This window comes from the organism of the source record quoted next, unplaced genomic scaffold, assembly GCF_019419815.1.
Source record: "Pyrus x bretschneideri cultivar Hongxiangsu unplaced genomic scaffold, Pyrus_bretschneideri_v1 Contig5, whole genome shotgun sequence".
In the NCBI taxonomy this organism is placed as follows: Eukaryota; Viridiplantae; Streptophyta; class Magnoliopsida; order Rosales; family Rosaceae; genus Pyrus; species Pyrus x bretschneideri.
This window is the reverse complement of record NW_025999787.1, coordinates 8,349,295-8,370,943: the sequence shown is the minus strand read 5'-3', so window position 1 is coordinate 8,370,943 and position 21,649 is coordinate 8,349,295. Positions and strand designations below refer to the sequence as shown.

The window sequence follows — 21,649 nt, the reverse complement described above, 5'->3', positions numbered from 1 at the left end:
GATTTCGTAGTGCAATTTAAGCATTCACAAATCTCACCTCTCCCCCTGATATTTCGAGGAATTGAATTAAAAAAAAATTCATAGAATTTGTACAAATCAATTAAACTCCCATAAACTCCATGAATTTATAAATCCATAATCTCAAATTCTGAATTGAATACACCACACATTGATATATACGAAGTGTTAAGGAGATTTTTTTTAAAGTGAAACTCTTTATGAATTTTCTATCACCTTACATTTTAACGTTTATTATTATACCAATATTATTAAATATTAAGCAAAAAATTATCGTTACAGAAAGTTCATAAAGATTTCTCCTTTTAAGAGTATTTTCTAAAAAATTATAGGTTACATGTATTGTGTCGACTGTCGAGCCAAATAGAAAAATAAGAACATATATTTTTCATTAAAATATTGCACACGTCCTCATGAACTCACAATCTCGTCAGGCTCATCATGATTTTCAGGAACCATTTTCTGCAAAAACTACTATAAAATACATTCTCTTAGACATTTTTTTATGCACCATAAGCTTCTTAAAGCAGGACATTGCAGATATATTTGCGCATTCAAAGGATCTTGCAAATTAAACGAGGTATTTCTCCCAGAAACTGTTACTGGTTTTTTTTTTTGTTTTTTTTTTTTTCGAAGTTATACTAGAAAGAAAAACCGTTATAAAACTTGTTTCGTAGCATTTTTCCAGCACCATAGGATTTTTAAAGTTCATTCAGGACCTTGCGGAGATATTCTAAAAATCCAATATACAGTAATTAATTATGTTAATAAATACATAGTCAGATTGTTAGCTCGTTGAGATCATATCACACATTAAAATCTTAGACCTTGCCAAGTGACTTTGTGCCAGATGCTCACACTCAAATATTTCACTTTAGCATATCTGATGAAGACCATTCTACCTCCGTATATCCAGTACCTCTTAACTCGTTACACATTTCAATTAGTTTGGAGGAAAAACGTGAAGAAATAGACTTTCACCCCCTGCTTTTTTTACCCCATCCCTAATAAAATTTTCACCTCACCATCATCTGAAATCTCCAAGATGTGCACATTCCCAACTTAATGCAACTATACAAGTCATGATCTTATCATGATTAGATTATATAGGGCAACTTAATGCAACTACACAAGTCATGACCTTATCACGATTAGATTATATGGGGCTACATTCTCGTGATATTCTAAATTATTTATAATGTTGCGAAGGTGTCTATCCAATTGATATCGAAGACTTTTGGTACTTATTTACAATCTGTACTTTTAATAATTATTTATTATCTGTATTGATTCACGTTCTTAATTAAATATTAACGGTTACATGTTTTCCTCATACATACTTTCTCTATATAAACGCCATGCGAGGAAGTACAAAACCATTCCAGTTCACCAAAAGCCCTAACTAGCAATGGCAATGAGGTTACAGTCACTGCTGTTGGGTGTGCTACTACTAACTGGCTTTGCAGCGGCAGATAGTAAAACTACCGCTGTTATACCCAGTCGTTATAGCAGTGCTTCCCTGAACAGAAGCAGTTTTCCATCAGGCTTTGTATTTGGTACAGCTTCAGCATCTTACCAAGTTAGTGTTTCTGCACTTAATAAGTTGTTAGTGTTTTTATTTAATGTCAGACCTATTAGCATACATGCAGGAAAATACTAACATGCTCATTTTGTACTCTTATATGTGTAAATTAATTTCAGTATGAAGGTGCATGGAATGAAGGTGGTAGAGGACCAAGCATATGGGATAACTTCACCCACCAGTATCCAGGTACCTACACCGGTGCCAGATTGAATTGAACCTTGATTAACACAGATTTATTCTTAACCATTACAAGGGTTAGACACTGATGGGGGACGATGCCTAAACCATGAGGTTTATGAAGATAATGAAAATTTTACATGGTTAATTGCAGAAAAAATCAGTGATGGAAGCAATGGGGACGTGGCTGATGATCAATACCGCCGCTATAAGGTTCAAAAAGTTCATTAACTTTGTTCTCCAATCCTTCTGAATTATTCAATAGTATAAGGAGAGAACCAAAGAATTTACGGCCTTAAGAAAATTAAGGAGGTTGAAGATGAGGCATTTTCTTATAATACATATTGTGTTATTCTATATAGGAAGATGTAAAGATTATGAAGGATATGGGATTGGATGCTTATAGGTTCTCTATCTCATGGTCCAGATTGTTACGAAGTAAGTTGATCATCCGCATTCGCATTAATTAGTTAAGACGCGCGGAGTAGTGTGTCCATGCATTAATTAGTTTAACCTATTTTGTTCCCCTTTCGAATGTATTTGCTTATTTTCTTGTTTAATTTTAATTATATAATTAGATGGAAAGCTAAGTGGGGGTGTGAACAAGGAAGGAGTACAATACTACAACAATCTCATCAATGAGCTCCTAAACAAAGGGTGATGCAACTGCTTAATCTCATATATCATCCCACCTTACACACACACACACACACACACACACACACACACACATATACATATATACATATTAAGAGTTACATGTTATATAATCGACCGTGTTGCTTTTATTGATCATGCACAGGTCTAACGCCATATGCGACAATCTTTCATTGGGATCTTCCTCAAGCTTTAGAAGAAAAATATGGTGGTTTCTTAAACCATCAAATTGTGTAAGTAGTACTTTGATCCGCTAATTAATAATGATTCAGTATCTTCTTGATGATTGATCGGTTTATATATTCAAATATATAATTGCTATAATGCAGAAACCTTCAAAATCAGCATGCTACTGATTTTTAATTTTCCATGTTGCAGCAATCATTTTCGAGACTATGCAGAACTTTGCTTTAAGTTATTTGGCGATCGGGTAAAGCATTGGATCACACAAAATGAGCCACGGACTTATATTGTTAATGGCTATGCATCAGGAGGATTCGCACCCGGGCGATGTTCTGCTTGGCAGAACTTAAACTGCACCAGCGGTGATTCGGCTACCGAACCCTATATAGTAGCACACCACTTCCTCCTCGCTCATGCACATGCTGTTAAAGTGTACAAGACTAAATATCAGGTCATATTAATACTCAATGTTGTAATATTAAATTAATGAGATAGGGTTAATTTACCTTTTTTTCATATTGTAACTAATCAAGTTTGGGTGGTGATGTGCAGGCATCTCAAAAAGGCGTGATAGGAATATCATTAGGGACACGTTGGTTTGTGCCAGTTTCTAAAGCAACGCGTCATCGGAATGCTGCAAATCGATCTTTGGATTTTATGTTTGGATGGCAAGTTTATTAATTCAAACTTATATATCAACCCAATTGATTGTTCATTTATACAATAATAATACAAAATTTATTAATGAAATTTCAACTGATTATGTAGGTTCATGGAGCCAATGACAAGCGGCCAATATCCGCACAGTATGCAAGTTCTTGTTAAAGAACGATTACCTAAATTTACAGAAGAAGAATCCAAGTTAATAAAAGGGTCATTTGATTTTGTTGGAATAAATTATTATACTACTTACTATTCAAGATATCAACCTCATAATAATTCTGCAAATGCAAGCTACTTGACTGATGCTCGCGTTTTTGAATCAAGTAAGTACAAATGAGAAACCAATTATTTAATTTGAGTAATTTAAGTTCATCAAAATATTTAAAATCTCATATCCCTAAATGTTGTGGCAGCCGAGCTTAATGGAGTCCCCCTTGGTCCTCCGGTACGCATCGAACAATTAGCTAAACTATTTGCATTCAAAGGGTAATTGTTTTTCATTTACTTAACTTACCTTCATATATTGGGGTTGCAGGCTGCTTCAAGTTGGCTAGTTGTTTATCCAAAAGGCATTCAAGAGATTCTACTCTACACAAAGCACAAATATAATGATCCGCTCATTTACATTACTGAGAACGGTAATTATTTTTAAGCCTTAATTAACTAAATAATTAATGCTTCACATGTATATGGTGTAAAATGCAGTTGACATCTATAAGTGATCTACATATAAAACTAGATGGGAACTCCCAAACATTTGGCAATCTATTGAATCGATAGGAATGAAATGATGAATCTACTTCTTCGCCTCTTCGTCAATAAAAAACATCAAATAACAAATTAATTATATTGCAGGCGTGGATGAGTTTAATGATCCCACATTGTCACTTCCGCAATCCCTCAATGATACCCACAGAATTGATTACCACTACCACCACCTCGACTATCTTCGAAAAGCAATCAAGTATGTTCTTTTCAAAAGTTAAATAAGGTTTAACTTATATCTTTTACTTATCACTACACTAGACATACTTACATTTGAAATTCGCCTTTTTTGTGCAGTGATGGTGTAAATGTGAAGGGATACTTTTCATGGTCATTGATGGACAATTTTGAATGGACTTCTGGATACACCGTACGATTTGGTTTCGTCTATATAGATCACAATGATGGACTTAAGAGGCACCCAAAACTCTCAGCAAGCTGGTTCAAATATTTCCTTGGATAATGGTGAAGATATCCTGCTGCGGTTGTTGCTCGTGAAATAAATATGCCAAGCATATAATTTCCCTATTTTCATAATTGTATTCCTTTATGAATGTTCTCCCTTTTTCGTAAAATAAATATGCCAATTATATATGAATATTTTTTTGTGTATGGACAAAATAAAAAATGGTCCCTATAACATACAAGATGTGGGAATATGATTTTTTGGGCCTATAACTGTAAAACTTAAGTACACTCAAGGTTTCACTTCAATTGCATTGCCCTTCAATGATGGGCTGCATGTATTTATATTGCATTCCAGATTACATCAAGAAATTGAAACGCCTATTTACAAGGCTATTTGAAATTCAAAGATACAATAGAAAGATTAAACTTTGAATTACACGTAAAGAAATATTTGAAAGAGTCTTAAACTAAACTAACTCTTGTTGGATAACACTTCGACTTGATCATAAACTCTTGAAGACGCGCGCATACTATGACTTGGTCTAACAACAACATGTGGCATCTCGAGTGGCAAGAGGGACTAGAATACTTGTAACCCATGAACCGTAATCCTTTGTCTAACATACTACACATTGAAGATGTTACTTGTCTCCTAAGTAATAAAACCCTAATTCAAGTCAAATTAGGATATCTTAGAAATTAGGTAACGTAATCATAATCGTAAGAAGATTGGATATCTTATCCTAGATTCCCGATTTGATAGGCATACTCTCCCTACCAGGACTATGAAGATGGACTCTGAAGAACTGTCCATCTTCTCTACAACTATCATACGCATATTTTCTCTACGCCTAACAGAGGCTCATCTTGCATACACGCCGCCGTCTACACATAGACGCGTTCATTAAAAACTTATCTTCTTAACACCTGCCATAGGCTATTCGTCAAGAATAGTTCATGATGTAGCACACATTGCACCATTCTTTCTTAGAGTTAGACCATTGAGGTAATGCATTTGTATTGATTAACCTTTCAAACCATAAATCCGCATTCGCATACAACACACATAGTTTTACACCTAAATTCCACGATCACATGAATTAAGGACATTCTTGGATGAAATCAAGCATGTTAGAACCCATCACGACATTTACGCATTGATGATTCAAAACATAGAAGAACATGAGATTTTGAAGAAAAAGGAGAACAATTTAGGAGGTTAGGCCATCTTCAACCGACCCAACCAAAGGGTCATAGGGCTAAAAATAGCTTTGAATGACATGAAAACCATCTCTAACCAATGGTTTGGCCAAAGGGCTTGTGGGCCCCACTGGGCCAAAAAACCAAAATCAAGCCAGCGGGTTGGCCATTTCCAACCAACCAGCCAACCATGTAGCCCAATCCACTTAACAACCAACGGCTACCTGACGTCAGGTTACCGTTGGAATTTAAAAATTTTTTTGGACAAATTTTTCCCTATAAATACCTAAGTCATTCCTACATCATTTCTCACATCCTTTTCACCATTCCATACTATCTTACCTCTTCCAATAATCTTTCCTTAATTTTTTTCAATAATTTTCAAATGACCACATCTACAATGAAAGGAAAGGCTTGGACCCAAAAAGAAGATGAAGCTCTTTGCAGGGTTTATAGATGGGTCTTGGAAAATAGTGTCAAGGGTAGTTCTCAAACAAATGAAGGTGTTTGGACTCGTACGTCCAAAAAGTACTATGAGTGCTATAAAGGCACCACTCCACCGAATCCCTGAAACCAAGAGAGTTGTTCTTCAAGATGGAAAAAACATCTTCAACCAAATTTGAATAAATGGCATCAAGCTGTGGTAAGCGCCGAAAGAAGAAATGAAAGCGGAGCCAATTACTACGATGAAGTAAGTGTTTTCACAAGTTATTTTAAATATTTAATTATATTACATTTAATTTCATAAATTAATTAGTTTCCTTTAATTTTCGTAATTATATTTTCTAAATACGCTAAGCGGAGGAATTGTATATGGAGGACATGAAAAAACACTTTACTCATCACAGTTGTTGGGAAATTTGTAAAGGGTGGGTGTTATTTCAAGATACACCTCAAGAAAGATTTGATCCTATCTAAAATTTGCACAACCAATTATATCTCGACACGTGGCACTCGAAATCCTATTCGAAAAATTATTAAGATGATATAAAGATAAGAAATCTGAAGAGTTACTTACTTTAGCAACACGTGTTACTCGAAATCCTATATGAAAAATTATTGAGATTATATAAAAATAAAAAATCTGGAGGCTTATTTATTTGGAGACAAGTGACACTCAAAATATATTCAAAAACCTTATTTTAATATGGTAATTTAATTTAACTAACCATATTAATTTAATTATGTTTGGCCCCTTTAGCCTCCTCGGTTAGAGATGAGTTTTTTGTCAAAGGGCTATGTTTGGCTATGATCCTTTGGCTCTCTCGGTTAGAGATGGTATAAAATATAATCTAACACTGTTAATGAAAATATAATTTCTTGTATAGAGCTAAACATATCTTTTGGCTCTCGTTCAGTTAGAGATAGTCTTAGAACTAGAGAAAGGAAAAGCTAATGTCTGAACCAGGAACAGAAAGTGGAAAATGACATGACGCGAGCTCAATAGCATTAGCAAACTCAAATGTCTTAATGCTTCATCAACAATCAAGCTAAAATTGGACAAAACACACTCAATTAATGCAGAATCCGGAAAGAAAGAAGGAAAAAAAAAAATCCAGAAATAAATCCAACTGAGCCATGAAATTTAAATTTACGTACCACAGCTAAGAAATCAAAATATGTAAAATGGTATATATGGGCAATGTTCGTTTTCTTCTAAAAGTTGGAGCCCTTAGCTCTTGGTCCTTTGGGGATCACCAGAAAGCTCCAAACTCGAATCTTACTGTTTCAGTCAGACCGAAATGCGAACCGCTCGACCTTCTCGTCGTTCAGATTCATCCCGGTCATTGCCTCGCCCAATCCGCAGCTGATCTCCGCCAGCACATCCGGATCACTGTAATGGGTGGAAGCCTGCACAATAGCGCGGGCTCTCCGGGCAGGGTCACTGCTCTTGAACACGCCCGACCCGACGAAAACCCCGTCGCACCCCAACTGCATCATCAGCGCCGCGTCTGCGGGAGTCGCCACGCCCCCGGCGGCAAAATGCACCACCGGCAGCCTCCCGAGCTGCTTCGTCTGCATCATGAGATCGTACGGCGCCGAGATTTTCTTCGCGTACGCGAACACCTCGTCGTCGTCCATGTTCCTCAAGACCCTGATGTCCCCCATCACGTGACGCACGTGCCGAACGGCCTCTACGATGTTTCCGGTGCCGGCTTCCCCCTTCGTCCGGATCATTGCGGCGCCCTCGCGGATCCTGCGGAGCGCCTCGCCGAGATTCCGACATCCGCAGACGAACGGGACTCGAAAATTGTGCTTGTTGATGTGGTGCTCCTCGTCGGCGAGAGTGAGGACCTCGCTCTCGTCGACGTAGTCGACGCCGATGGCTTCGAGGATTTGGGCCTCGACGAAATGGCCGATGCGGGCTTTGGCCATGACTGGGATGGTGACGGAGCGCTTGATCTCCTTGATGAGCTGGGGGTCGGACATTCGGGCGACACCACCCTGGGATCGGATGTCGGCAGGGACGCGCTCCAGGGCCATGACGGCGCAGGCGCCGGCCTCCTCGGCGATGCGGGCCTGGGCGGGGTTGACAACGTCCATGATGACGCCACCGCGGAGCATTTGGGCGAGGCCGACTTTGACAGAGAACGGGGAGGACTTGGTGGTGGTTTCGTATATGGCGCCTTTGCCGTAGACGGTGACGACGCCGCTTCTGTCAGCCATTCTCTGGGGGATTGGTGGAATGTGAGATTTCGCGAGAAAGGAGGAGGAAGGTGGTGGTGAGTGGAAAGTGAGGGCGAAGAAGATGATGATATGGAAATGGTATAAAATAAATAATGGTATGGAACAGGGACACACACTCTGCTACTCAGATTTCCCGTATCTATTTTTGGCAAAAAATGGAGTTTTTAGTATACGGTTGATTCATTAAATTACGTTTTTTATTTATTTATCTTTGTAACGTTTAAATCACGAAATTTTCACACTAGTTTCAGTGATACACACGTATTCTACATGTATTTTAAATATATTACTGAGAAAGTAAGAATAAAATAAGGACTTGTTACATTTCAAACTCTTTATATTCTCGCATTATTCTCACGAGTTTTAAAATAGTACCAATCTGTATAGCGTTCTACCATTGTGACACCCAATATCAATGGAAAAAAACAAACAATTTTTAGGCAGGGTAAACGAATTGTGTTTGTCGCATCCGTACAATACTAGTTATCTTAACGAATAATATCGAGTCAAATCCATAATCTTAACAAATTCTTATCAGGTGACCCGACTTGATTCGTGTATCAAATAGGTCATTCTCCGGATAATGACCACCTTCGCGGCTATTCGGAGAAGTAGACTACCAGGGTCTAGCTGCAGTGGACTCTCGCAATCGACATTGATGCAAACATCATAAAGTCAGGAAAAGAAAGAAAAAACTAAAAATAATAATACCCTTTTCATGGGAAGAGAATAATTATAGTATTTTAATTACAAAACTGAAAACTCAAAGAATTATGATTATTACACTACGCCAGCATATATCCTAGTTTCATCGTCTCCGTCCCTTGGGATTCATGTCCTCCACAGCGTCCATCGTTTCTTGTTTTTTCCGCTTCCATCTCTTGATGAGATTACTATCAGCCGACGGGAGAGTGCACGGCGGGCTAGGAGAAGGGTACGCGGTAGACCTTTTAAGCCATTCTCTCTGTTTCGGGTCAGCAAGACAAATCAGGGATTCTGTACATACTTCCATAGCAGAAGCTGGAATGTCTGGCTCGAAGTCCAGCAGCTTTGAGTACTCCATGATTAGGTGAAACATGTAATCATAGACCCGATCCATGCTTAGGCTTTCCATGAAATCCTGCCCTCTTTGTCCCATTGCTTTAGCCTGTTCAGCCATTGGAGTATATTGTAGCCTCGATTATGTTGTTTTTTCAAATGAAGATAAGGGAAAGCCGGGGGAAAACTGAATTGTACATTACTGATGCAAAATGTAACAACAAGAACGAGAACATGATATAGAATACTACTAACAGTTGAAAGATACCTCAGATTGGTGTCCCTGAGCCCAGTCAACAGCAGACTTTATAGACGGGCATATAGCGTTAGGGGAGATGGGCCAATAATTAATCTTAGGAATGAGACCGCGGCTGAAGAAATCCTCATATTGCGGGGTTATTATCAGTGTAAGAGAACCACATGATACAATATATTTCAGGCTGACAGACCAAGCATAGCCTTCTGCATAGATTTTGTACCTACAAAAGGTAGAAAAGATTTCTGAGCTGCAGGATCAAATCCACATGCCAATTAGATAATAAGACATCAATGGAGTACAACTATACATAACAGCTACTCGTCAACCAACGAGAAAGAAGAGAAGGAAACATTTTGTGGATCATTGGAACAGTCAAGATCCACTAGATAAAAAGAAAACACGCACAAGAGACTGTCAAATCCTCCTTGAATGCTAAAGGCTGCCCAGGTTTCAGAACTTCAAAACTATAAACTGCAAACTACATCATTTTCATAGATGCGGAAAATTGAACTAGATAGACAAAAGCAAAAGGACTACAAAGCAGAGTCAAAATATCAACTGCGGGATAATATCTTAGGCCAATACGTAATAAACGATCACGCCACATCTTCCTAGCTAATCAGTTGGACTATATATTGAGAATATGATGATAAACCATCACTTTTAGAAGCTGTACTTACTGATGATTACACTGCTTAGATAGTTTGGAATGCTCATAACCAGCTCTTGCTTCCGCTTCCCAATCCTACGATTTATATTAGAAAGATAATGTCAGGTCTGGCCTTAGGCCTATCACTTCTATGGTTCACGTTAAAGAGAGATCAACATGCAGTTTTAAACTCAACCTGACGCATAATCTGTGCTCTCCACATCTTCGTGTCGTTGCAGTTAAGTAACTCCGTACGAATAGGGGAACTAACATCTGGGTTTCCTTTCCAATATGCGAAAGGCTCCTTCTTTTTCCAACTTCTTTCCTGAGAACCCCGCTTGATTTCCCCGAACTGCTCTTCCCAGGGATGAATGTTGAGCTCTGGCCTGTGCAGTAATCATAAACTATAAAGACAATCAGCACAAATAAAACCATAACAACGCGCTTAACGCCCAAATAAATGAAACACCTTCATGCCATACAATAGTAAACGTTTAGCAAACAATGTCAATCTTGGTAAATTAAATCCGTCTAATAACCAGCATGTAATTGATGCATGTATACAAGCATAAAGTAATTTATTTACGTTCAGATATTTTTACAGGAATTCAAGCACACACGAACAATTAATAAATTCAGGTTTTTTCCCATTGAATCATTCACAACGAATACGCAAACACGAAAAATTACCCGAAAAAAAACTAGAAACTTAGAAAATTAACAATTAATGTGAAAACGAAGACAATCAAAGAATGATGATTCTTACCAACCCCAGAAGGACCAATCAGGAAATGGGATATCAAAGTGATCACCGTCCGTACAGTACCGGAAAAGCGGCAAAGGCATCGATTCGTGCTCGGTCCGGTTAATTATGGGCTTATCCATGCAATCAAACATGATATCCACATCCGGAACCCGACCCGGATACCTGGCAAGGAGCTGCAGAAAACCCCAAATGGTGAACATGGCGCGGCTCTGCACGCAAGCCCAGAACAAATCCACATACAGCCTCCCGTCAACAATCACCACGCGAAACGCTGCGTGTTGCTTGGCGGTCTCCAAATGGGCAGCGGAGATCCGGGTCCGGGCCCAGGGCTCCAGATCGTGGTGGATCCAACGGAAGAACTCGGGGCATTTCGGGGCTTTCGCGCGGGACGACGGAGGACGGCGTCGTTCAGGGACTTCGTTGCTTTTGTAGCGGCAGGCGAGGTAGGAGCAGTGGATCAGCTTGTAGGCTCGGTCGTGGAGGGTCTCGTCGGTGAAAGTTTTTGGCGGGAAGAAGTGCCAAGGCGTCGGCTGGAGGTTGTGGCCGGCCAGTGTCTTGGTCTGAGTGGCGAAGTCGTCCACCTGTTCGACAAAATCCCCCAATGAAATATTTTAGAAAAAATAAACAAAAAAAATGAAAAACCGGAAAAACGACGCTGCGTTTGAGACCTTGTAGATGACGAAGCCGAGAGAGAGAAGAGAGAGGGCGATGACGGATGGGAGGATGTGAGAGGGCGCGGCGAATCTCGGAGCCGCCATGATCGGATGCGGTGGCGGTGGATAAGCTGCAGTGCTCCTGCTGCTACTGATCGCCTTATAAATTTGTAGCTGCTTGTAACTGGGTGGGGCTGAGCTAACGTCCAAGCTTGTTCTGTTTCATTTGGGTCCCACCGGGAAGCAGTGTTTGCCACGTGGGTAGATTTTTGTAGCTGTTTACCGGCTTTCCCCGCGTTTGGTGTTTTATTTCGCGGGAAAAAAATGGATGGCGGGGGACGACCCTTCCCGCTATAAACTGGGAAGCGGACCTGCTTCGCCAAGCATTCGATATTAAAACTTTGGTAAGGTCCATTAAATCTCAATCATCGGTCACATTATTTTATTATAGGCATTGTTCTAAAAATTCTCGCTTTGGGGCTAAACGGCTAATCATCGTCCCGGTTAATATCTAAACGTTTGAAAATTAAGAAATGACACCTAAATCTGACGAGGCATCCGTCTAACCCGCTCAGATCCGTCTAGGTTATAACTCATATAGACAGAAAATAGACAAATTTCATTATGTATATTATTATTTTTCAATAAATTGTAAGAAACTTGTTGAATACTTAAATGAACACACATTATATGTTTGTTCCCCATATTTTCATTATGTTCCAATACTTCATAATATATATGTTACTCTATTTTGTAGTTTATATATATATATATATATATAAATATAAACAGATACTTATTTACACGAAATATAATAAATTTACTTAAATCCACCTAGACGCTAGGCCTTGGCTCACCGCCCAACTAGCATTTCGCATCTTTTAGAATTTTGATTATAAGTTTCAGGGATGGCACGAGCCTGTTTGATCTGGTAAATTTGCATGGATGTGAGTTCCACAGCTCGTCGAGGGGCTGGCAATCACTTAGCAGCCGACGTTGGTAATCGTCCCTAGCACAACTTTTAGAGTATGTTTAATTACTTTGTGTGAGAATTAGAAGGATTGAAGATGAGAATAAATGTGTGTCGGACAGTGCCGGCCTGAGGGGGTGCAATAGGTGCCACGGCACAGGCCCTCAAATCGGAAGGGCCTCCGATTTTTCAAATTTGCATGCATTTACGTATATATAGTAGTATGTGTAGAATATTACAAACTTGAGTCTTAGTGCAAGTTGTATTATTGCTTCTCTACAGCGGCCTAGGAAATGGATTCGAAACTCATCTCCATCATCTTTTCAGTTTATTTTTATTAAATGCATAAGCTTCCACAAAATAATATAAAAATTTCACACAATAACATGAAAATTCGAACCCTGACCTCTAAATAGTTAAGAAAAAACAATACGCCACCTTTCCACTTGTTGATTTGTTAAATTTGTTTGTGCTATTAGAATTTATAGAAGTTCAATTTAAAATAAAATTATTTTTTTGAACAAAAAAATAAAATAAAATAAAATTCTTAGTGCTTTTTAGGGCCTCCAATTCACTTTCGAACATGGCCTTTAAAATCTCAGGACTGACCCTGGTGTCGAATATACATCATACCTTAAATTGTCAAGAATGACATAGCCAAATCATTTGATTGCTAGTAATAAATACATGAATAATAACGATACTCATTTCTTTCAAATACATTATTTGCACTTTGGAGAGATTACAGTTGTAATTCTTGTGGTTGTGATAATGTGTGAAAATTTTTGAAGTATAATAGAAACCACTACTTCTTCATCTGTTAGTGAAAAAATATCCACAAGATTCATAAAAACTATGGTACAAGGGAGCTGCCTGCAAACTTGGTTCACACATACATACAAGCTCAAACTGTAAAAATCCTCCTCACTTTCTTCATCCTTCTACGACATATGGGACACGTACCAGCCTCCTCGGCAATCCTGCACCATTAATCCGTTTAGAAATCTAACTCTTCTTTGATTTGGTAGAAGTTAAAAATGTTGCAAGTGTATGTAGGTTATGTTCAAAGTCATTATATCTAACGTTTCGCGTAAAGGGTTATAAGCAGAAGACTACGACATTGATTCAGATTTGTATACCTTGTTCCGCAAGTAAAACAGGCAGCGCAATGTCCACAGGGAAGAAAGAAGCAATCCCTAGGACCATCAAAGCATATGACACAAAGATGCCGAGTATTGTTGCTATCTCCTTCATTTGTTAACCTTCCTTCAAGGGAACTCACTGCAAGGCACTCATCCAAATCTTCTTCATTATTGGAAATAAATTCATACGACGAACCCCAACTCAAAGTATCATCGTCTTTGGGTGAAAGCAGCGGGGTTTGCACGGATTGTCCCTCCTCTGCTTGAAATTCGGTTGTGTCTTCACTAGAATTCTGGAATTTGTTATAAAATTTAAAGGCCGTTACGAGGAGCAAAGTCACAACGCCTACAAGCAAACAAAGAGGTAGATGTAAAGAAAACGATTTATTTTCCAATGTTACGAGAAGGATATGAAGGATAACAAGAAGTAACCTGCTACAAGAAAATACATGGCCCATCGCGGTCCATAAGACAGGCTTACATACCAATCATCATTAGGGATACCCTAAGGATTCAGGAAACATATTTATCATGGTGAAGTGACGGAAACTGTATCAATCCCCCGAAAGGGACAGAAGAAAAACAAAACTCGGGAATGCGAGTCTTCTACATTACCTCTTTAGGACCTGGAGAAGTTATGACAGCAACATTTGCCCCCAAGAGGGAAAGCTTTAAGCTACATAACCGGTTATACAAAGAGCATTTATAATACGCCTCGGTTGTGTTATAAAGAACAGATTTTATGTTGAATACCAACTCTACCTGTGTTATACATCAACATTGGAAGCTCAATAAAGCTGGAAACTAATTATTATCAATGATATAATTATTTCCAATGGAATAAACTTTTGAATAACTACCTCAACAAACTCAGGGTTCAAGTTTCCTACTGCGATATAGTAAGTAGAAGACTTTGGAATATCCTGCTGGATCCTACCACTTCCTGTGAAGAAAACAGGTTGACGTAGAAGTTCAGAACATTGTAATTTGTTCCGAAAGAGGGAATAGAAATTTGAGTGATGAATCTCACCATAAATTATATTCCAAGACAATGTTGCATTACCGTATGACGGATCCTCTATCCATTCAGCCAGGCTCTCACTACCTGCAGGTTTAGATAAAAGTTTTCAACTCCAGAAAATACATTGAGTTCTACTAATACCTCTACCACCACCGGCACAAAAAAAGAAGAAAAGAACCGGAAAAAAGAAGTCCCCATATCATATACGCTAGATAGACCTTCTGCAGAGACATTTGGCCTCATGGGAAAGTGGTTAGATTTAAGAGTCGGAGAGGAAGGACAACTCAGAAATTGGAGATGTTTCGGAATTTTACTAAATCCAAGTTCCAGAGAGTAAAGAAGCTGCTACAACTATTTGATTCGACATAAATCCTAGACCTTTGTACGTTAAGTTTAGATAACCATTTACGAGGTACTTTGATAGAAAAGAAACAAGAAATCCAAATCAGAAGTTGGGAATTACCTTGTGCGATTACAAGAGTTAAAGGCGAGGAACTTGTAGGCTTCACACGGTAAGTAATATCCAAACCAGACCCTTTGTTTAGAAAGTAAATCCATGCCTGTTACATGAAAGAAATAAACTTGAATCCCATCAATCAAAGCAGAGGACAAAAAGTTAAGAGTAATATGAGAGAAGGAAAAATGATTTAACATTCGATGTTACATGGAAAGGAAGATCTTGCCTTGTGAAAATTGGCTGGAACAAGCGTATCCTGTGTTTCGGTCCATGCTATTTCAACATCCAAGGGAGGAGGTTTGTTGAATCCATATAACACTGGGCCAAGTTTTTGCTCATCAAACTCCTGTGCCTGTTGTTTTATAGACCAGATAAGTTTTACAGCACACCAGTTCTTTACTAAACGAGAATTACAAGATGAAATGCGGTTGATCACCTTAATCGATTGCACAAAGAACGGATTAGTTTGTATCAAGCGCGAGCAGTTCGGGCCCAATTGTAGATTGCCAGATCCATAGAAACCAAGAATCATAGTCATAGATGCTGTGCGTGACGAACATCAAAAACCATATTAATCAAATGCTCAAGTCATTAACAAACGAGTTCAGTACATAACAATATATGGAAAAACTTAAAAAAAGGAAGGGGAAAAACCCTATAAATCAATTGAAGTTTATATAATTTCAGTCCAGTTTATGAAAGAACCAAACTCAAAACCCTCTCCACAACTACACATGAAACAAGCAAAAGGGTTTGATTTGACAAAAATTTGGTTTCACTTTTTGTCAGAAGTATTTTCTGCTTTAAAGAAGAACGCACCTACATGCTACAGATCACTGTGTCGGTATTTCATACCAACAAAACACTACCATGTATTCGAAGAAATGATCTTCACATACCTATTTTCTCGTTATGCACTCTTTTTATTGTCTCTTCATTCTCTTCTGAGTTATTTAATCTAAAAGTAAAAAATACACATAGATGTGCATGAGGAGAAAATGATGTCCTTAAATCATCTCTATTTAACTTTCTAACGTAACAGTAGTTGGTTGACTTGAACTATGACCGTTGTGGCATCCCAATTATAGGTAAGTTTCTCTCGTCTGGAATCCAAAACTAATTAAAAAGAAACATGAAACAAATTCACACAAGCAATGCACAAAAACAAGTGATTGATGAGGAGGGAAACTGACCAAAGAACCAAAAGGTGACAAGCACAGCAAGGGCCGACCAAATATCATCCTCAGACACTTCTACATCGAACACCAACAAGTTCACATGATAAGTCCTAGACCTTCTCATCCGCTGCTGCTCATCAAAATTGTCCCCATTTGAACGTCCGTCACTTTCTTCTTCTTCTTCCACCCGTGAGCTCGATGGCGAAGAAGAAGAAGATGATGGAAAGGATTGATCTTCTCTTCGATCTGGTTCTGGGGTTTCCATGCTGAAAGCACAAAGTTCAACGTTGGCATTTGTTGGTTATATTTATACGAAAAAGAGAAAAGAAGAAGGAAAGAATGATTTATTTATTTATTTGGTTTCTAAGACTTTACCTGGATGATGGGAGTTTTGGGAGGCAGCAGCATCCCTTGAGGAAGCAAAGGCGGTGGTGACGAGGCTGCGAAGCTCACCAAAAAGTCGTGTACTCTCGTATCCATTTTTGGGTTTTTCAACATAGGAATGGTAGTTGGTGTGTGACGGTTAGTTAATGTGTCATCTGATTGTTCTATGATTTTCTTATTGGAATTCTAGTTTTCTGGTCCCTCAGAAGTGGAGCCTGTCAACGAGGTTCAAGCATGTGAGTTGGGAAGAATCTTGAGTTAGGTTTTGTCGCCTATTCGATCACTCAATATCGAATTATCGAATGTTTTATTAATCATTGATGTTCTCATTATACAGTTATCCATATGGTTATGTTTGTAAGTAAATATTTAAGCCGAAAATAAATAATAACGTGACACATTAAGTAGTTGGATAAGACGCATATTATCGACCGTTTAAAACTTTGCTTGGATAGCAATTTTGTTGATAAATCCTATATCCACTAAAAAATTCTGTAATTATGTCATATCTCAACTTTTTCTCAATTGTCATTTTCTTCATGTCTTTTGGGTTTGTTGTTGGAATATAATAAGGTTGTGCTATCTCCACATCCATTTTTACTTCTCATAAAGATCATAAGTGAAATTTATACACTTCAATGCTACCACATGCCACAAATTCAATTTAAATACATAAGACAATGAGTTGAATAAGAATGTTAATAACCGTCAGGACAATCCACAAACTCCAAATATATCAAGAATGAAGCCCAAAATGGTAGCACAAAGAAATCAAGAAAAGCTTAACTTCAGTCAAATGTGTAGTTGGTACCAGAAGGTTAGGAAACAGAGGATGGTAACTTGAAATTGGTTGTCTACCACTCTAAGAATTACAAATTAGTAAGTTTTCAATTATGTGACAAATACGGATTCTAATTTCTATGTATATATAACTTTTTAGTTAAAATGATTATTGAGATTGGTATAATTTCTCATTTTGATTCTCGTGATTTGAAATTAGTAGAAGTGATCCTTGAATTTGTCAACCATCAATCATTTTGGTCATTTCATGAAAATTTATGTTAAAATAAGGACAAAAATAACAAAAATGTCTTTAATTTAATAAACAATGAGTCAAAATGATTTAACAAAAATTGAGAGTATTTTTGTCATTTTCATCCTTGTTTAATAGATATTTTTTATGGAATGATCTAAATGATTGATGGTGGAGAAACTTAGACATGACTTCTATCGATTTCAGATTTTAGGATCCAAAATAAAAAATTATGCTAATATGATTGACCATTTTAGCTGAAATCCCTGCAAAATGACACAACCCTAATTGACCCCATTATCTTCTATTTTTAACATGAATGCTACCACTAGTCTTGCGTGGGCACGTGAGTTTTTTTTTTTTTTTTTGGAAACTGGCACGTGAGTTTTTTGGGTAAATGGATGCCACACTCCTCTACGCGTAACCGCGACCGACGTTCGCATTTTCCTAATATTATTGAATTATTAAAATAAAAACAAACATAGAATGAGGCTTGAAGGCCCAAACACATCTTAGCAGTCGGCCCATTTCCAACCCATTACCCAACCCGTTGGACACCCAAATACCATACGTGTCAGACCACTGTTGGCTGAACCGCTAAACCTAAGACTCATACAATTCAGTACAAACGAATGAATCTGGAGAGTGAGAGAAGAAGAGTCCTGAGGACATTGCAGAACTGAAAAAGCAAAGAGATGGATCGAACGACGTCGTTGATGCTCTGTACCCTCGTCCTCTTCGGAACCCTAGCTCTCATTGAGGTAAAGTTTATGTTTTTGTTTAAATTTACAATTTTGTTTGATTCAATTGCATTTTCAAGGATCGATCTTTAAATTTTGTGTAAATTCTTGATCAGGCAAAGAAGTCGAAGGAGGATCTGAAGGAAGTGACCCACAAGGTTTACTTTGATGTCGAGATTTCTGGAAAGCCAGCTGGTATGCTGTTTAATTTGCAATAATTTTGTTAATGTTTAGAACAAATTCGACCCATTTGCTCAAAATTCAATTTAATTAAGGTATATTTTAATTCCCAAATTTGGTATTTATATTCGATTAACATGATGTGTGAGCTCAATTTGGAACCGAAAGCCGAAGGGTGATCATTTGCGTAGAGGTGGATTTGTTTCTGTGGAGTTGGAGAAATGTTTATGTGCATAGACTGTTGCAAATGAAAATTTGGGTGCCATTGTTTGATGAATTATTGGGATTTTTTTTGTGGTGGTGCTTTTTGTTTCTGGCTAATCGGTATTGATACTTGTTTCGATCACTGTATTTCAGGACGGGTTGTGATTGGTCTCTTTGGGAAGGCGGTTCCCAAGACTGCAGGTATTAAATTGAATAATATTACTCCCATTTTGTGGGTTCTATGTGTTTAAACTAAAGCTAAAAATCTCAGAACATTACTAATTCACTCCTTTGGTGTTTCAGAGAATTTTCGAGCTCTTTGCACAGGTAACCAGTTACTCATCTTCGCTTCCTCGTATTAAGTTTAGTAGTTGATATGTAGTATCTACTTTTTGGGGTCTATCATCAGCAATGTATATGAAATGGTCCTTGGTTGAGGCCTTCAAGTTCAGTAACAACTCAGGAAGGATGCAAATATTTAGTTGTTACATAGAAATTTTCTGTATACTGCATTTCCCCAGAACATAGTGATTAGAAAGTTGTAAGAGTCAATAATGTTTTTAAAATTTTCATCCTTCTTTTCCCCCCATATATTTCAGGGGAGAAAGGCGTTGGAAAGAGTGGAAAGCCTCTCCATTTCAAGGGTAGCAAATTCCACAGGATTATACCAAGTTTCATGATCCAAGGAGGTGATTTCACACTAGGTGATGGAAGAGGGGGAGAGTCAATTTACGGAGAGAAGTTCGCTGATGAAAATTTCAAGCTAAAGCATATTGGCCCAGGTAGACAAATAACCCATCCCACCTGCCTTCTCTTCCAGCGGCATGGATAGCTACTGGCTAGCACCCAATATAATACTGAAGTTTGAACCTATATTATGGAGTGAACTAAGTGCTCTTTACTCTTTTGTACAGGGCTTTTGTCAATGGCAAATTCTGGTCCCGACACCAATGGTTCACAATTCTTCATCACAACTGTGACGACTAACTGGTAATTCTATGTGCATCCATGCATGCTTGAAAACGCGAATAATATTTCTAGAATGACTGTCGTATTCTGCTTGATGCATTGCTTTCTTAAATTGTATAATTCTGGCACTTGTTGGGTTTGATTAGAGGAAGCAATTTTGGTTTGCTTTCTTGTGGAGACCAATAGTGCTTACAGGGAACGCCTGATTCCCACCGTTTTGGTAAGAGTCGGGCAGTGGCCAGACAATCGTAGTGATGGTATCCACAGATGGCGGGTTCATTCTGTCCCCTTTTTACTGATTCCATATCACATTTCTTAAATTTCAGACCTTTACATTGTATAACGCTACATTTGCGCTCATTTAAACTAGTGCTCAACTACCGATTTCATTAGTCGTTTGATCTTAAGACCTCTGCCCTTAATACAGAGGCGGTCTACTACTGTTTTCAAATAACAACCATTGGTTTACACATGTATACTTATCAAAGCTGAAGTTTGATTCCGTATTTGAATGTTTATAGGTTGGATGGCAGACATGTTGTATTCGGAAAGGTGCTGTCTGGAATGGATGTAGTTTACAAGATTGAAGCTGAAGGAAATCAGAGTGGCACACCCAAGAGCAAAGTCGTGATTGCCGACAGTGGTGAACTTCCTCTCTAGATGTTCCTCTCGTAGTCTCTCCATGTACCGAGTGACAATAACTGTTCCGACTTCTCGATTTTCGTCGTGTAAGACCGATGAAGATGTTATAGTTCACGTTTACTTTAAATTCGATTAACATCTACATAATGTTCCCGTTATTTTCCCAAAACCCAAACCCTTCATACTTTTTAAGGGTTGAATCCCAGAATTGTTCCATATTAGTTGGGAAAAACTTCGTTGTGGCTGCTGCCCTTGCAAGTTTCCAAGTCTGTGATAACAGTAAACCCTACTAGACGGGAGAAAAGTGAAATTAAAATTGAGTCATAGTGGCGTCATTGACTAAGCGACGGCTGTCATGTGTTCAAAAAATGCCTTACTCTTTAAATCACTTACTCCTCCTAAGCAAAGCATAGCGCATGACATGTTGATGAAATCATCACTTCATTGATTTACTGACGACCGACTTAATGGAACTTAAATAGACTGGTTACACTTAACACTGCTAGGGTGGCGTATTAGTCTAATCTCATAATGTCAATTAGGATAAAATTAACATGCCACATTTTTTGACTCATTCCATCTTAGTAGTCGTGCAACGTAACAATCGAGTTGTATGGCAATAATTTTGCAATGTGCCGCACGTCATCCCCAGCATTACATGAATACTAACATATACCTTATTTACGGAAATGATTCCCGCACTTTACTTTTAGCCTCTTGCACTTTTCATTAGTTTATCACTTGATTTCTTGCAATTAATTGGATCAAGTGGCTATAAACACGAGAAAAAATAAAGTCCGAAAATCATTTTTTGTCGTCGTGAGTATTAACGGTTTATGTTGTGAATCATGCGGTCAGTTTTGTTTTTAGAATATTTTAACAAAATACCAAATCCGGATTGCACTCTAGTCATGCTCACTACCTCACCCGCCCACAAGTTTCCTTTACTCCCCTTGACGCAGTCCACTCCGCCAACGTATAACATGCATACATCATGCATGCATGATCATCTCATCATAC

General features: G+C 38.2%; 5 protein-coding genes across 5 annotated transcripts; 2 read left to right on the top strand and 3 right to left on the bottom strand.

Moving 5' to 3' along the window:
* Positions 1–530: 530 nt before the first annotated feature.
* LOC103938932 (beta-glucosidase 13) lies at positions 531–4,644 on the top strand. Its single transcript, XM_048568901.1, has 14 exons — positions 531–598; positions 1,388–1,597; positions 1,720–1,789; positions 1,935–1,993; positions 2,143–2,218; positions 2,359–2,437; positions 2,584–2,670; positions 2,816–3,071; positions 3,173–3,288; positions 3,389–3,606; positions 3,697–3,728; positions 3,819–3,921; positions 4,139–4,247; positions 4,346–4,644. The coding sequence occupies exons 2-14, from the start codon at positions 1,427–1,429 to the stop codon at positions 4,509–4,511; spliced, it is 1,542 nt and encodes a 513-aa protein (XP_048424858.1). The 5' UTR covers positions 531–598; positions 1,388–1,426; the 3' UTR covers positions 4,512–4,644.
* Positions 4,645–7,149: 2,505 nt separating this feature from the next.
* Positions 7,150–8,570, bottom strand: LOC125470446 (probable pyridoxal 5'-phosphate synthase subunit PDX1). Its single transcript, XM_048569483.1, has one exon. The coding sequence runs from the start codon at positions 8,321–8,323 to the stop codon at positions 7,385–7,387; it is 939 nt and encodes a 312-aa protein (XP_048425440.1). The 5' UTR covers positions 8,324–8,570; the 3' UTR covers positions 7,150–7,384.
* Positions 8,571–9,040: 470 nt separating this feature from the next.
* Positions 9,041–11,942, bottom strand: LOC125470467 (protein O-glucosyltransferase 1). The gene is made up of 6 exons (XM_048569588.1): positions 11,725–11,942; positions 11,057–11,637; positions 10,487–10,676; positions 10,322–10,386; positions 9,651–9,861; positions 9,041–9,491 (listed from the first exon to the last, which is right to left on the bottom strand). The coding sequence occupies exons 1-6, from the start codon at positions 11,812–11,814 to the stop codon at positions 9,153–9,155; spliced, it is 1,476 nt and encodes a 491-aa protein (XP_048425545.1). The 5' UTR covers positions 11,815–11,942; the 3' UTR covers positions 9,041–9,152.
* A 1,421-nt stretch (positions 11,943–13,363) lies between these two features.
* LOC125470234 (E3 ubiquitin-protein ligase APD2-like) lies at positions 13,364–17,009 on the bottom strand. Its single transcript, XM_048569008.1, has 11 exons — positions 16,853–17,009; positions 16,493–16,743; positions 15,736–15,842; positions 15,526–15,651; positions 15,306–15,402; positions 14,852–14,926; positions 14,682–14,764; positions 14,437–14,583; positions 14,254–14,326; positions 13,819–14,167; positions 13,364–13,659 (listed from the first exon to the last, which is right to left on the bottom strand). Exons 2-11 carry the CDS (start codon positions 16,740–16,742, stop codon positions 13,584–13,586), a joined length of 1,383 nt encoding a protein of 460 aa, XP_048424965.1. The 5' UTR covers position 16,743; positions 16,853–17,009; the 3' UTR covers positions 13,364–13,583.
* A 1,484-nt stretch (positions 17,010–18,493) lies between these two features.
* On the top strand, positions 18,494–20,746 carry LOC103938935 (peptidyl-prolyl cis-trans isomerase CYP19-4). The gene is made up of 7 exons (XM_009348986.3): positions 18,494–18,655; positions 18,751–18,829; positions 19,172–19,219; positions 19,322–19,345; positions 19,618–19,800; positions 19,933–20,008; positions 20,509–20,746. Exons 1-7 carry the CDS (start codon positions 18,590–18,592, stop codon positions 20,645–20,647), a joined length of 615 nt encoding a protein of 204 aa, XP_009347261.2. The 5' UTR covers positions 18,494–18,589; the 3' UTR covers positions 20,648–20,746.
* Positions 20,747–21,649: the final 903 nt, after the last annotated feature.